Raw genomic sequence first — 16,315 nt, 5'->3', positions numbered from 1 at the left:
GATGGATGTAATTTTTATGTAATTTCTAACAGTAAGGCTTTATGTATTTTGCAATTGTCCATGAATCATGAATGATTCATGTGTTGTGTTATTATAATTTGCAAATTTTTGCTTAAAATAGTGAGGATGGGTGTACTATTTTTGTATGTAACAATTTGGAAGAATTTGTGCTATGAGGATGTATTATGAATCATGGATGGAAGAATTTGGAAGTAAATTTGATGATTGCAACCAAATCCAAACTTTCGATTACACAAAACGCATACATAAAACGTTTTCGATTACACAAAACATTGCATACATTATAGAGCTATTCAATCACCATTCCTAAATAAAGTAACTAATTAGCCAACTAAGAACAAGAACTACAACAATACAATTCATAATCAATCCACATCTCCAAACACTCTGTGGGTAAAGCATCTTGATCATGATTCTATGATCAGATGTTGTCTTTCAAATCTTCTTGTTTGCCAATTCTAACTTTCTTTGAAATATTTCAACCTTCCTTTGAAGCTTATTCCTTTCTTCCATTAGCTTTAAGATCATATCTTTCTGCCAATCAGTCATGTCGTTGTCCACCCACCAGAAATAATTGCAACCCTGAAATTGTTGTGCACATCGTAGTTGGGGCAAGCAACAAACCTTCGACCATGATTTTTAGTAGTCCAACCACGTTGAACAGTGACGTCGTACCCACACTAGCATTCCTTTCGTTTCTCATGGCTCAGAGAACAAAGTAACATCTTCGAAAACTGAAATTAGGGTTCGAAGTTTCAAATTGAAATTTAGGGTTTTTAAGGAAGAACAAAATCGTATGAATTTTGCTGACCTAAATTGCAGCTAATTAATGTACAAAATAAAAGAAAAAAGATAACTTTACCTTCTTCAATAATAGAGCCCGTAAAAATGGTGGTCTTTGATGCCAACATAGTGACGAAAGGGAGAAGAGGTTTTTAAATGAAGATGGGTAGGTTGGTAGTTGCTTGGGTTAAATGTTAACCCACATCAGTTAATGCAATGGAAAGGAAATAGAAAGCCAAAGGTTAAAAGGCTGGTCAACCGGTCATTATGTACGGAACCGGTCACCTAGCGTAAATAGTGGTCAAAATTGAACTATAGAGGCTGTAATTCACAAAAAAGAAAACAACATCAAGGCCTTAATTCGCAAAACCACTAAACTTTAAGGCTGTAATACACAATTAATTATTATTATTATTATTATTATTATTATTATTATTATTATTATTATTATTATTATTATTATTATTATTATTATTGTTATTATTAGAATTACAATTTATTTGTTCATTTTTTATTATTTAATTAACTAATTTATAAATTAATTAATATTATTATTTTTAATTAATATTATTATTATTAAAATTATTATTTATTCATATATAGTTATTTTATTAATTAAAGAATTAAGAAATTAATTAATATTAATCTTAGTTAATTTTTTAATTAAATTCATTAATTAATATTTTTATTATTTTCATTATTATTATTATTATTATTATTATTATTATTATCATTATTATTATTATTATTATTATTATTATTATTATTATTATTATTATTTAATTAAATAATTAAATAAATAATTTTTATTAATTAATTAACTATTATAATTATTATTATTTTAACACTTATTATATTAATAATACTAATAATAATAAAAATAATGATATTAATAATTATTATAATAATGATGATGATGATGATAATAATAATAATAAGTAATCATGATCTGATCTGGTCTTGTCCAATTTGATCTGATCTGATTTTTTCTGATTTGGTCTGATCTGATATGATCTAGTCTGGTCTCATCTAATCTGATCTGATTTCAATAAGAATAAGTAATAAGTTCAAAAAATAAGTTGAAGAGAAATGCAAAATGATATTAATTATATTAATTAACAAATTTACTTTGGCCCTACTTGAATTTCCTTTACGCCAATAAAGGGAAAAATATACTGATACATGCAGAAATTTTGATGCATCTTCGAAGTGTTACATTTCTTTGTAGTCGAAACCTTTGTTTTGATAATAATTTTAATTTAAATATAAATTAATTTGAATAAAATCATGACAATATCAATGACGTAATAACTAAGTGCGGCTCCATGGAAGGATCTAGGAAGATTCAGATATGACAGGGGCCAACGTTGTTCAACAAAACCGGATATTCTGATGTTCGGTTTTATAAACACCTCTAGTGAATATAGTGCCTTTCGTGAAGTGCTCTTTGGAGTGTTTTTGGATTTGTCTTAATTTGAATAAACTCAAGTCAAGGTGAAGACTGGAAGAATGTGACTTGAGTGCCTTGTTACTCTTAGTCATTTTGTTACATGACATTTGAAATGTAGAAGATTTTGTACTCTCAAAGGTTGGTACAACAAACCTTATGCAAGACCTTGGGGTTATTGAATGGTAAGGGAAACCCCATGACGTGGAATGATCTGAACACGGAACATAAGCTTTCCCTGGACTACTTGCTCGGACAAGCGAGCATTGTGCTCAAACGAGCAGCTAGGCCAGAGGCCCTTCTAGCCTTTTTCGACACTTGTTGCTCTTTGTGTAATTCGTGCCCTAGTTCCCGTTGCCTATATATATGTTCTAAGTGTTGTGCGTAGGAGTTGTAGAGCAAAGCAATATGATTCAGCCTCCTATACTCTATCCTTATCACACTCATAATCAAGGTTGTTAAAATCGTGATTCTAACTTAATCAGAAACAACTCTCAGAATCGGATCGTAGAATCAAATGATTCTACAATTTTACAAAAATAAGAAAATGTATTTGCTTATGTATAATATTTAGTCATTTTAATATTAAAAGAACACTTAAAATTCATTTAATAGGCATTGGTTTACTTTCAGGAACATCAATGAAGTTTGGTATAATTTGGATAGTGAACTGAAACTTTTTGGTCCATTCAATGATGTAAATAATTTCATAACTGTCGGTGCTCTGATTTTGATTTTTATAAAACAAACACGAAACAATGCGATCTGATGTTTGTTGATTAATAAGTTCGTTAGAACTATCGGAACATTTATGGGTTTAACTTCAATTCATTGGAAAATTTTGAGTTTGTTGTGTTTTGTGATTTTCGTTTTGGAATCGAGGAACAAGTATTTGATAGTTGATGTGTAATATGTTGTGAAATAACCTTTGAAGGCTGATTTTGCGGTCTGACCAGTAGGTGGAATTGTGTAAGCGAAGCTAGCTTTTGTGTTAACATTTTTACAGTGGTATGAGCTCGATTGATGCCTATATTGACCCCACGAAATCCCAAATCATACTCAGGTCGGAACGACTGAATAGTATTGGGGTAATGGAGTTGTTTTAACCTACCAGAAGTAGGAGATAAAGATAACAAAAGCAAATTTCGTAATCCTTTTAGGAAACACCTACATCCTAGACTGGTCATGGCCATGGGGCAACATTTTCGAATAGTATTAAGTTAACCTTTTAACCTGTGTGATTCTTGAAGCATTTTCGTATAGGTGCAAAATCGTCTACAGATTTGAAACCAATGAACCACAATCTCATCTGAGAAAACATATTTAGGTCGCATGAGACCTTCAGATTCTGTAGAACCTAATTCAAGAGAAGACATCGATAATTGCGTATATCGCATCTTTTTCTGTATCTCCTTCGAATCATGGTGATTCGAGAAGTAGAGCAATAGTCTCTTAGTTGAGTCAATTTGGTTCATAACGTTTCAGGTTATTAAGGGTCATTATGGGTCTGTTCGGTCGATAACAGGTCAACTTTTATGGTTGAAACTGACAGTGAATCAGATCTATGCACATCAAGTTTCAGGTTATTTTACAAACCATCATTCCGTTCAACCTTCTTCGAAATTAGAATACTTAGTAGCTAATAGATGTAATCAGATAACCCTAAAACTAAGATGTAATCAGATCAAATTTAAACACCCCTTGAAAAACACACAATTATTATGCACGTTTTCCTTTTTTGTATGTAAGATGATTGGCCCTATGGCGAACACCTATTAAGCTAGTATCCTACTCGGCAGGCCAACTCACAAGTCGGATGAAATTGTTTTTGGCAGCCCAAGAGGCTCAAAAACCATTGCAAACAAAGAGATACACCTCAACATAATGTGGGGATAAGGATTTAGATGGTAAGCAGTGCCCTAAAAACCGAGGTGAGCTGCTAGCCTACTAAACCTCTTCCTTCCATTAGTCAAGATAGAATCACAAATTAGCCTTAATTATAAGGAAATTAAGCCTTCCAAACTATCCGTAGCGCCCTTTTTATATATTAATAGTTGTAATACTTAGATCACCACCCTTCTCTAATCTTGGTAAGTGTTTTTATTCCAAAATTACTCTTGTATTGAGTCGATATCTGGGATTTACTAGGTATGATGGGATTATATGGTAGGATACTCTTGTATTGAGTCAATCATAAATTACTCCTCTAAAAATGATGAGGAAATATTTTGACCTTGAGATGAGCATAATTAGTCCTAATAAATGAAGGGTATACTTTATTAAAGACAAAAGAGTACCAAATTCATATGGTAAATTTATAAAAACATCCAATAGTTGCAAATCAAGATTGAATGATAATAAACAATGAGATTAAAGAAAAGCAAAGGAATGACAATGATGAAAGTCTATTGCTTCTTAGCAAAGAGACCTCCGAAAGCACCTCCATTACCACCATTCTTCTTCTTGCTCTGCATTTCAACTGTGCCTTTCCTTCCGCCGGTGGTTCCTGCTTTGCCTTCCACCTTCTTAAGAATTGGGTCAGTCTCAAAAAACTGATCTTCCTTTGTAAGGCTACCAAGAAGCCAATCTACAAAGCTCTTGTCTTCCTTGACCGAGCCTCCGCCTTTCGTTGCTGTCGCTACGAACACTCTACTGGACGCGGCTGCTCCAAACACGAAAGGCAAAGACGCCATTCTCGATTCGAGCTCGAATTTGAACTTAGATGATGTGTGGGTATGGTGTAGGATGATAAACAGTTTTCTAATGTATGAAAGAAAAAGGCTAAGATAATATATGCAACTTGAGAGTTATGTATGGTGTGGAATCTCAGCCCTTGGATTTTGATCTTTGGGAATGGAATTTTGCATATCAGAGTGTTTCCACCACGGGTTTTCCATTACTTACATATCTTATCTTTTATTTTTTATTTTCTTTTTGAGAAATTTGTTAGATTTTATTATTATGATATAAAAATGATCATTGAGTATGGTCATTGTGATTGACACGTGGCAAATTTTGGCCCATTCTCTTATCCATATTACCACTGTTTTCTTCCAATGATTATTTTTTACGCTGAAAAGAATAAAAATTTGTCATTTGAGAAACTTTTACATGTGCAAGTTGAAGTTCTTTTTGCAGATGATTAATTTAAGCAGCTTAAATCTTTGACTTCTTAAGAGTATATAATCTTGAAGCCTTAAAGTTTACTTTCTATGTATCAAATTATGCTCTTGGTTTGATTAAAATAATAAGAGATACATAGAACATCTGCATGTTGAGCAGATTATTTTGAGTTCGATCTCTACTGAACGTATGTGTGAATTGAGGAGCTTCTTAACTGCGCGCATCTTCTTTATTCCTTTCTTGAGAGGAACAAGTATTGTTTGTCCACATCTTTCAAGAAAAAAAAAAATCTTCACACGAACCCTGCCTTGTGCGGGATACTGGATACTGAAAGTGTGAAACATCTCTTTATGGACATATCTTTATGGAGGGTGTATTATCACTTACCTTGCGAAATACTCATGTACAAAAAAAAATTACAAGTATAAGAATTCCGTATGGCGAGGTAAGTATTCATTATGACTGTTAATAAATCAAATGAATTTCACACGTATTCAAGATTTGGAAGGATAAAAAGCATTGTATAAACTGGAAAATACGTTAACCAAGGGTCAAAATTTTTGAAGTACAGATAATCCACCAACAAAAACAGAAATATTAAAAATGTGTCTTGACTCTCGAGTAGGATCAGCCCTTGGATTAGTTGCTAGAACTACTTGAATTGGACTTACAAAACCTGTGCGGCTGTGTTCAACTTCTCTGCTAAACTTAGTTGCGTCCTAGTGATGCTAGATAGATAAACTAAAAGAAGCTGATCCTGCTCACACAAAAGAAACATGGTGTCAGATACAATACACAATCAAACAACAGAAAATGGATTGAAAGGAAGGCATATTTACAAGTTACATTGAAATTAAAAAGCATGACAATACCTGTAGACTGTCATTCACAAGCTTATCAAAAGCTGAAGATGAAAGCTTAGGAAGTGAAGATACTGCATCCGCAAGGAAGCGCCCAATTTTGCTGTCAGCTGCTACACGTCCTTCCTGGAGTTAAACTCACATAAATTAAGTTGGTCAAAAACGAAAAAAGAAAATGGGTCTAGAAGGCTGAAATAATAGGGCAGCAGCATCTAAGTTCTTACCACAACATCATCCACATATTTATACACATCATCAATTAGGGTTAGTAACCTCTCTAATGTGCTCTCCATGCCTTCCAATTCACTTGGAATTTTGTCTGCTACAGTTGATTTCAGAAGTTCATCTGCCACCAATAAGTGAAAGCAAATCAAATTTCCAATGCACCCAGAAGACAACAGAAATTTTCAAATTGCAAGTGCAACTTGTATGATCAATTATAAAGAAAACTATATCAAAACATGTGCTTACATCCAACCCTCTCAGCTTCTGACATTTGAAGCTCTGCAGGAATTTCCTGAAATTGAGCAGCAAGCGACTGGTCTCCAAGAGACAAATTAACAGAAATAAAGGCTTTTAAAGTTGCTTCTCCGTTCATGAATGTAGTATCCACTGTCAAGTGGATTGGATTTGCGACCTCTCTAGAGTAGAATTCATGGATCAAAACAGAACCTCCAGTAACACCAAATCCAGTTGAATACCTGTAGCACACAGAAAGGTGATAAGTATGGGCCAACAACATGTCAAATGTAAGTAAGGTTTTGAGACTACAAATTAATGAAATTTAAAGGGAAATCAGCAAGTTAAATGAATAAGAATAAGATTATGTATCACTTCAAATAAAAAAAAAGAATATGTATTGACGAAGTACATAGGTACAATTCATGATGGATCAACACAAGATACGCTACAAGAAGGGTGAAAGACATTCAAAATTAAAGTCTTGACTTCAAGCATACCATCCAACAATGACTTCCTTTGGGTTCACTTTTTGATGTGATGTCAACATATTGTGGTGATACTCAATGTCCAATGCAACCTGCAGAAGTAAGCAGAGACCCGAAAAATAAAGTTCCCGAAAAATAAAGTTCCAGATGGCATAGTAGGTAATAGTAGTAGCAAGTATACCTCAAAAACAAAGATAGCACAACTACAGATGATGAAAATGAACATGTATATGAATTGATCATCAAAACGTCAAAATTTAGCAGATTTAATTGAACAAAGTAAATAAGTAGTCTAAATATAGACCAGGTGGTAATAATAGATATTCCTAGGCAATGACGGACACTAAAAATCTCTCTTCCAGAAGCTCACCAATCTAATATACTCCTACAAGATTGACGGCCCGTTTGTTAGGTAGTAATAAATGGTGGTAATGGGAATGAAAAACTAGTGTAATTTTAGTTGAAAAATCTCTTGGCTACCTTTATGGTTAAACTTGTCCAACTTCAATCATCTCATTTTCTTCATAAAATTCATTCTAATGTATTACTATTGGGAGAGATGATATTAGGTGGTAATGGAAATATGTAAACAAAAAAAACTTTTTTGTGATCAAGGTTTCATTATCATGGGAATGATATGGAACTTTTGAGAAAATTTTACACTATAAATCATTCTTATTAACACCATTTAGTACCACTAACCAAACGGGCCGTAAAAGTACACACCTGCCTATGTATGGAATTAGTATGCAAGAAAAATGACATTGGAGCCTGACAATCCTAAATACCAAAAAGCTGACAATAAACAATACTTCAACGCCATAAACGATTCATCATGTCCAAACTAAAATTTAACATGTGTCATCAAAATTAAATAACCAAATTCCATGTTTTTAAGGTACAAGATTCACGGAAAAACATCAAAATTAAATGCCAAATTCCACAGGTAACTGCCTAACTGGATCCCATACATACTTCAAAATACAAAAGGACAAATGGCAGCCCATTATATAATATTTAACCAAAGCACAATTTATGCTTCCTAAATCATTGACTTTGGTTGGGACTTCACAAATCACACACAAATAAAATTGTTTAAAAGTTTCATCCCTTGCATTTTTCACTTGCAGTAAACTCTAAATGCACCAAGTAAAAAAAGTAAAATCCCCTTCTCAAAACTTACGACTTGTTCTAGCAAAAGCTAACCCAACCTAATCTGTTTATTAAATGGACTAGGTTAAGGTTGAAAATTTCAACTTAAAATCAACTCATTTAATATTTACTTAATTACCCTAAAATTTATAGAGGTACAAGATAAAATAAAAATAATTTAGAGGCCCATCTCATTTTCAAAGTACCCCTCCAAAATATAAAGTCCAACAATATAATTTTGGATGCAATGAAAACCCTAAAAAAACATCTTTTTATATAAATAATAGTAAAGGACAAATTAAAATATAACCCTAAACAGTTTTAACCTGCCCGCTTCTACCTCATTCATGTCTTCTCATCTCTCCTTTTTTCTTTCTCCCTTTTAGAAAGTAAGCATCCTTTCCAGTTCTCAATCTATTCTTCACGCAATTCATTACCAGGTACTTTTTGATTTCTTCTAATCTACTTTGTAATTTACTATTTTAATGTTCATGTTTGTTGTATTTGGTCTTTCATGTTGTTCTTCTAATCTTCCTCAGTCTCATTCCTCACGCATTTCATTAACAATCAACGAGTATTTGAAATCTTCTGATCCACTTTGATTGTATTTTACTATTTTTTACTTTTTTTATCTGTGTTATTTGTTTTCGATCTTCGATGTACGTTGTTCTTCTAATCTTCCTTAGTCTCATTCCTCACGTATTTTATCAACAATCAACATCTATTTTTAGATTTCTACTAAACTGTATTTTACTATTTTCGACTTTTTGATGTTTAAGTTTGCTATTTTGGTCTCAACTGTTCAACATGTATTTTGAGGTATTTTGGTCTATTTAAGTTCCTTTTTTGGTCACTGTTTATGGTTGATTTTGGTTACTGGTTTTTTTTTGGTCGATTTTGGTTTTGATTTTGGTTACAATCAATAGATATTGAACATAAAAGTAGAAGAAGATGCATCTTGTCTCGGCCAAAGTTCAAGGTCTAACCCAAGTTCCGGTCTATGATTTAAGCTCCAAAACCTCCTCGTCAACAACCATAGGTTAGCTTAAATAGAGATTTGCTGAGTATTATTTTAGTTGGAATTTGGATCTTTGAACTAAAAAGATTTGTATTCATAGTTTACTAGTTTGAATCAAAAATGGAATCAATTTGAAGTTGGGTTAGTTTGAGAACATTGTGCTAATTTGATTATTTATTAGTTTAGATTAACATCTTCAATAATTTTTGGGTTGACCTGAATGAAATGAAATAAAAATTTGAAATAGATCAGTCAGGGTTAGCATATTTGACCCATTTAACTAACCAATAAACACATCAGCTTCGGGTCAAGGAGTCTTCGACCCATTTATATATGATCCCAACCTGACATGATCTGTTTGACACCCCTACTTACAACTACGTTTCCCAACAACTAGCGCAAGCCAAACATGATATGTTCAAGAAATTTGGTTCTCCTAATTGACAAAAGAAAATAATCTAAGAAGGAAGCACCCTTAAAGATCTGAACTTGCTACAACTGAAAAAGAATCTTCAACTTCTCAATTAAGATTATCCGGTGTGATAGTAAAAGGTACATCATATAGTAAAGGAACAATTACTCTTCTAACTTGTTCGCCATTGATGTTCTGTATATTTATTTAATTCTTCCCAAAAGTAAAGGACTCAAAGATGTGCATTTAGAGTTTAAAAACAATCCTCCCACACAAAATTACTTCCTACTTTAATGGTCAAAAATCAATAAATTAACAATTAGGCAAAAACCTCTCAAGCCTAAACAATGACCAAATCAAATCTTAAACCCCAATATCAAAATTACTTCCTACTTCAATACTCAATGATAAGATTCATATACAATCCTCTCAACCACAATATCATTAAGATATCCTTCTAACCCCTACGGTCCACCACTTACAACAAAATTATGAACTAATCAGCCGCATATTCACCAAAACTCTACTTTCTCCATCTAGAAACCAAATCCTTCCGCTATCTCACAAGATCCATATGAAGTTGTTTCCTTGTTTTAAATAGACCTAACTTTATAATTTCACTACCCAAAACACATTCAATCACTAATAGAACCATGCTATAAACGGAAGAGCACAAAACATATGATTTGACCGAGTACCACATAATTAAGACATACACACTAAAACCAGCAACATCAAATTTCTCTGCAATCAATTATAGAAACTAAAAAGAAGCAAAATTGACTTAAAAACCGAACCAAAAAGCTGAACACTCCGCATTACACTACCAAATCCAAAACAATCCTACTAACTACTCAAAAATATAAAAAACAATTCAAAAACAATCATTGCTAATTGAAAACAAATCTAAATCAAAAATAAAAAAATACAAATTAGAGCAATTTAACTCATTTAAGATAAAATTGATTCAAAAAACAGTTTTTAATCCATAACAAGTGTTCAACAAAATCAAATTCAACAGTATACATTAACTATGAACTTAACGCAAAAGTTAAAAGAGTAAAACAAAAGTAAACCTGATCGGAGAATTCGTTGTGAGGAACAGCGTAAGAGTTACGCACATCAACAGTACCATCAGGCGAAACGGATCCAAGAAGAGTTCCAATAACCCGTTCAGCTTGGTCGGGTCGTCGAACATAACAATCACAGATGTTGAATATTACTAAAGGATAAACTTTTACATTCAAAGAAGGTGAACCTCCGAATTGAAGCACCGATTTTGCGCCCGTCGCCATTTGTTTGAGACTGACGAGCTTCAAAGGCGTAGAAGAATAAATTGGAGGCGATTTAGGGTTTAGTTTAGGGAGTTTTCGATAGGGAAAAAAAGGGAAAGCCTCCTCAAGATTCTAATTTTTTTTCGTCACGAAGATGAAGTGGGGCGATGTTGAATATATAAATATAAATATATATATATATATATATATATATATATATATATATATATATATATATATATATATATATATATATATATATATATATATATATATATATATATATTGTTATAGCTTCAAATGTATTATGTAATAACCCAAATAAATTTTATAATCTTTAAATATGTGTTGGTATAACACCAAATATATTATGTTATAACCCCAAATAAATGTTGTTATAACTTCAAAATATATTAATGTTACTTTTCACATAACACTTACACGCACGCGTCCATTTTTTTTAAATTAATATAGTGGGTTGGGCTTTTGAGAACCGTCTTTAGAAAAGACGGTCTCTCAAGAGAGAGGCCGATTATTTTAGCATGGCATTTTTTTGCGGCATTAGAAAATCCCAAGATCACTTGCAATCAATATCCTCAGAAAACATTGTAAAGACAAAAGTCTACTTTGCACATAATGCAAATAGCACAATACCATGTCACTATGAACATCTTCGCTAAGACCTACCTCAAACTAAGATAACAATTAGAAAATGAGATACTAATTGTGTGGAAGCATTCTTAAGCGATGATCATATAACTAGCTAATTAATTGAGTACATCAGGATATGAGCAGCTGACCTTCAATAGTGTGGCAGAAGGCTACTGATCACATTGAAGACCTTCTGCAGCAGCCTTTAAACATACACTCCTTACGGCAGAGGAAGGAGCAGTCCACCAGGAAGTATAGACCTTAATACTGGATATTTTGACATTGGGTTGTGGAGTATAAAGCCAAGGACAGTGCATTGAATCTAATCTGTGAGTCATCTTTGATGGTATCCACAGCTTGTCCGAAAACCATGGTTTTGGTTTGCCACACAGACTCGTATCTCGTGTGCCATATAGTGTAGACTAAGTTGCAAAAGATTGCTTTAAATACCTGTAGCAACCCAAATGTGATATAGGTTAAAAAAATTCATTATCAATTATCACCCAACAAAATATTGCATCAGCATGTTCAAAAATCAAATCTCAAAGTTTCTAAGAAGTAAATCTATCCAAAAATTGACGTCAATTGCATAACCAAATTACTTGTAAAACTTGCAAATTCTCCATATCATAAGAAGTGGAAAAGATCAACGTATTCATGACAAAACCATAAATGCATTAGCAATAAGTAGGGAATGGAAACTAACAACGGATGTGTGTAATAGTAATACATTAAACATGTGGTGAACTGATACATAATATGTGCCCTAGTTCGCTTAAGGAATTTCATAAGTTTATTTTCAATCTAATATTGCGGCACACTGCCCACAAACAATACAAAACAGCAAATGACAACTACCAAATGACTACTATTACAGCTATAATGTGCGTTAAACAACACTCTATAGAATTCCATATGACCATAACTGAATATAATTAGAAAAATGAAGGCAGAGAAGAGAAAGAGAGGAGAGTAACAGAAGCATACGGAAGCAAAAAAAATCCAGAAAATGTAGACGCCTTCCATAACCCATAATACTGCTTGTTTTAATTTCTTCTATAAAGTTGTATCTTCATCATCCTCAGCAACTATTTGAGCATGCCTTTTTGAACAATTCAATAAACTTCGAGTTTCAGATGATGGAGTTAAGGGAGTGGGTGGAAATTTAGGGGAAAGTTGAAAAGATTTGGGTTGGTGACGATACCATCAACAAAAGACATACCAGAATTCGCTATCGCCAAAATAAAGAAGAAATTCAGAGAAAGGCCCAAAAAAGACTTGATAGTGTCAGAACTAATAGCCCATACAAGATCATCCTGTCAAAAGTAAAAGTAAAACTTATAGCTAAAGATAGATGTTGAACTTTAACACAATGTTAAACATTGTAAGTTGATCATATTAATACATCTATGTTGACCAGCAAAGACAAAAAGATATTCATAAGACTCTAACAGTGACATTTATAGAGAAGTTAATAAAGCCATGCTTCGGGATAAAATGCCATTTGCGAGGGAGAATTTGTGATCAATGGTATACAGTAATGATGTAATGAGATAGTGGGGCATACCACAGTAAAAATCACACACAACATAAGCATACCTACAGCAACTGAAAGGGCACAACAACTTAATTGCAGATGTGACGAGAAAGCGGCATAGGCTATAAACAAATGCCTCTCGCTTAATAGTTGTAAACTTAGCATTGAAATTTTAAGTCAATAACAGCAACACTTATGATATTCTAATCAATTAAAGAAAAAAAAATTGATTAACCTTTTCACAACTGGTGTATATTTGTCATAATATTGACAAATCAATTTATATTTAAATTCTTTAATACATATAATATGCAAGCCTTAACTTTTAATATGAAATACTTGTATAGCTAAGACTCACTTCATTCTTGTGAAATAATGAATAAAGTATGTGTAATGTCATAAAACAAAACTTAGACACAATTCATGAAAAAAAATTGTATATAATTATGATTGTAAAACTATATAATAAATACTATAAACAATAACTTGGCATTAGTGTGTTATATAATGCCAGCTTTCTTCAATAAGTCATATTAAACAACATTTGTTTTGTATGATGGTTTACTACAATCTTGTTGCGAGTTTTCATCCATTGCCCAGATGTTACTTGTTTTTCTAGCTCTTAAAAGTGCAATGTAAAGCTAAACATGGGAAAAGCATGGCTGGCGAATATAAACTACTTTTTGTAGCGTTTGCTTTGCGATTTGTTGATTGTCATGCCAAAGCACAACTTAACTAGAAATTGTATTCGCTGAAATTGGAATGGACGACCGGATTAATATGGTGCTCTAAGCGTTATCCGTGGTAACAAGACAAGCTCGCCTTTAGAAAAGTCAATTGATATTTCACATTGAATAAGGTTTGGCATAAACGTTCTACAAATTAGCCTTGTTCATTACACAAGCCGCTTGATGGATCAAGGTTCTGTAACAGAATAACAGGACAGTTCAGCTTTAGAACCAGTTCACGTAGGCTCATGCCTTGTGGACAAAGTGTGTTTAAAAATTCGGTTGGGTAGATGTTGTAATAATCATCAATGACTGTATCAAAACTTCATAACAACAAACATCTTCCCAAAAAGTTTCAATAAGCTTTGAGTTAATAAGATTCACATCTTCGTTTCTAGGTGTAAGTATAGCTCTCTCTACAAACATCTCTGGTACTGCACATTGGCTTGCTATTTAAGGATAAATGTGTTTCAATAAATCGTCTAAGGTACCATAAACATCTCCATTGATAAAGTACAATTCTGTTGGAATGCTGATTAATTTTCTCCACTTGTAATTCCCCATTGCCTAGAGCAAGTAAGAACTTTAAGAACTCTGGATCTTCGCGCGCTCGAATATTCTCAGTTAATTGCAAGCGAGTGAAAAATGGCCAAAATGGTGAACATAGTAAACTGTATTCAATGATTTCTTGTTGTATTTTTTGGGAAACGGTAATCACAGTCTGTCGAAAATCACCACCCAAAACCACAATCTTACCACCAAAAGGAATATTAGGCAAACAAAGATGTCAAAAAGCAAATTAAGTGCCTCAATGTTCTCTCTGTGAGTCATAGAAGCCTCATCCCAGATAATAAGAGAAGCTTCTTTTATAAGAGCAGCTAGACTTGATTATTTGCCAACATTGCAAGATAAGTACTGGTGATAGTCGTTTCGTATCTTAAACCTGGAATGTGCAGTGCGACAAGTGGGCACGTTCGACGTTGCGATACCTGAAGTTGTTGTTAATAGGACAATTTAATTGAGTAGGCACACTTTTGCATATAAGGCATTGTATGAAAATTTCTTTCTAGTTCCACTTGGACCATCAATGAAAAACAACCCTAGTTTCCTTTGTTTTACATGAGAAATTATTCGCTTGTATACTGCTTGTTGCTCGATAGTCAAAAGTCCCCTAACAGCTAAATACGATGCAGGGATTAGGCCCGTGCAATGGGCCGAGTTGGGCTCTAGTAAAAATGGGCCGAACCGGCCTTTACAAAATTGAAAACGAACTTTAAATGGGTCGGGTCCATAAGGCCCGACCCAACCCGATCCAGCCTGTTCATCTATATCTTGAAATTTTCCAAATTTAATATCACACAAATATTAGACACTGCAGGTTGCAACAAGGCCTTGCAGGGTTCATTTTGATACTTTAATGCAAAGTCCTCAGAAAGGTGAGTGTAATACCGATTTTGGAGTTGCATCGGGGCTATTGGTTGGAGGAAAATAAGCATGGTAGCAAAAGGCTTAAGCAAACCATGAGGCATCTGTATTTTCATTACTTCATCTAAACAATATTTATTTAAATCGTCTAGCTCAACGAACCTCGACTTCAATGATGCTTCATGGGATGTTGCGCACATGATAACCCTCGATTTTGCCCTTATTTTATGCTTATTTAGTGTGTATTTTCATGCGGTTGTTGTTCCTTCTTATTATTTTTATGGGATTTGATCGTCCTTGTGTATCTTCTATTTGCTCGTTTTTGCAGGATTGGCCACCTTTTTCCAAGCAAAGCAAGTTAGGGACGATGTGCCCCTAATCCCCCCGAGGTTTTGGAGACCAAATGTAGCTAAATCGAGGATAGGAGATAGTCCCAAGCATTCATGTAAATGCAAGAAGGCAAAAAGGACCTGGACTTGACCAATTTAGGAGTCTTTGATGAGATCGATCGGTCGATCACTTTAGACCAATCAATCCATCCCTTGCAGCAGCATTTCTAGAAGCCTCAGGCAACATTATTTGGAGATCGATTGGTCGATCACTTTAGATCGATTGATCGATCTTGTACCTTGCATTATCCAGAAGCATCCTTTGAAGAGCAACGTGGTCGATTAGTCGCTCTTGTGTCACAAACGTTCCAAAAGCAGCTATTTTGAGGACTTAAGTGATGAATCTGTCGATCACTTTAGTTTGACAAGTCGATCTCTTTTCGAGGATGGGCCTTTTGTTGATTTTCTGACTTGGCGTCCCTCTACACGTCATTCAAAGGATTATTCTCTAATTTTAGGCTAAAAGGGTTTCACCATATTGGGAGGTGCTATATAAGGAGAGTTGGTGTAAACATTAAAGAATACTTAGTTTTTGACCTATTTTCATT

The 16,315-nt window shown here is 33.5% G+C and overlaps 2 protein-coding genes across 2 annotated transcripts; both read right to left on the bottom strand.

Moving 5' to 3' along the window:
* Positions 1–4,500: 4,500 nt before the first annotated feature.
* Positions 4,501–5,171, bottom strand: LOC130826862 (uncharacterized). Its single transcript, XM_057692464.1, has one exon. The coding sequence runs from the start codon at positions 4,942–4,944 to the stop codon at positions 4,657–4,659; it is 288 nt and encodes a 95-aa protein (XP_057548447.1). The 5' UTR covers positions 4,945–5,171; the 3' UTR covers positions 4,501–4,656.
* A 703-nt stretch (positions 5,172–5,874) lies between these two features.
* Positions 5,875–11,207, bottom strand: LOC130826861 (eukaryotic translation initiation factor 3 subunit F-like). Its single transcript, XM_057692463.1, has 6 exons — positions 10,840–11,207; positions 7,194–7,273; positions 6,706–6,935; positions 6,459–6,580; positions 6,247–6,360; positions 5,875–6,131 (listed from the first exon to the last, which is right to left on the bottom strand). The coding sequence occupies exons 1-6, from the start codon at positions 11,056–11,058 to the stop codon at positions 6,042–6,044; spliced, it is 855 nt and encodes a 284-aa protein (XP_057548446.1). The 5' UTR covers positions 11,059–11,207; the 3' UTR covers positions 5,875–6,041.
* Between the last annotated feature and the right edge of the window lie 5,108 nt (positions 11,208–16,315).

Source organism: Amaranthus tricolor, chromosome 11 (genome assembly GCF_026212465.1).
Source record: "Amaranthus tricolor cultivar Red isolate AtriRed21 chromosome 11, ASM2621246v1, whole genome shotgun sequence".
NCBI classification, from domain to species: domain Eukaryota; kingdom Viridiplantae; phylum Streptophyta; class Magnoliopsida; order Caryophyllales; family Amaranthaceae; genus Amaranthus; species Amaranthus tricolor.
This window is presented reverse-complemented; position numbering and strand designations above follow the sequence as displayed.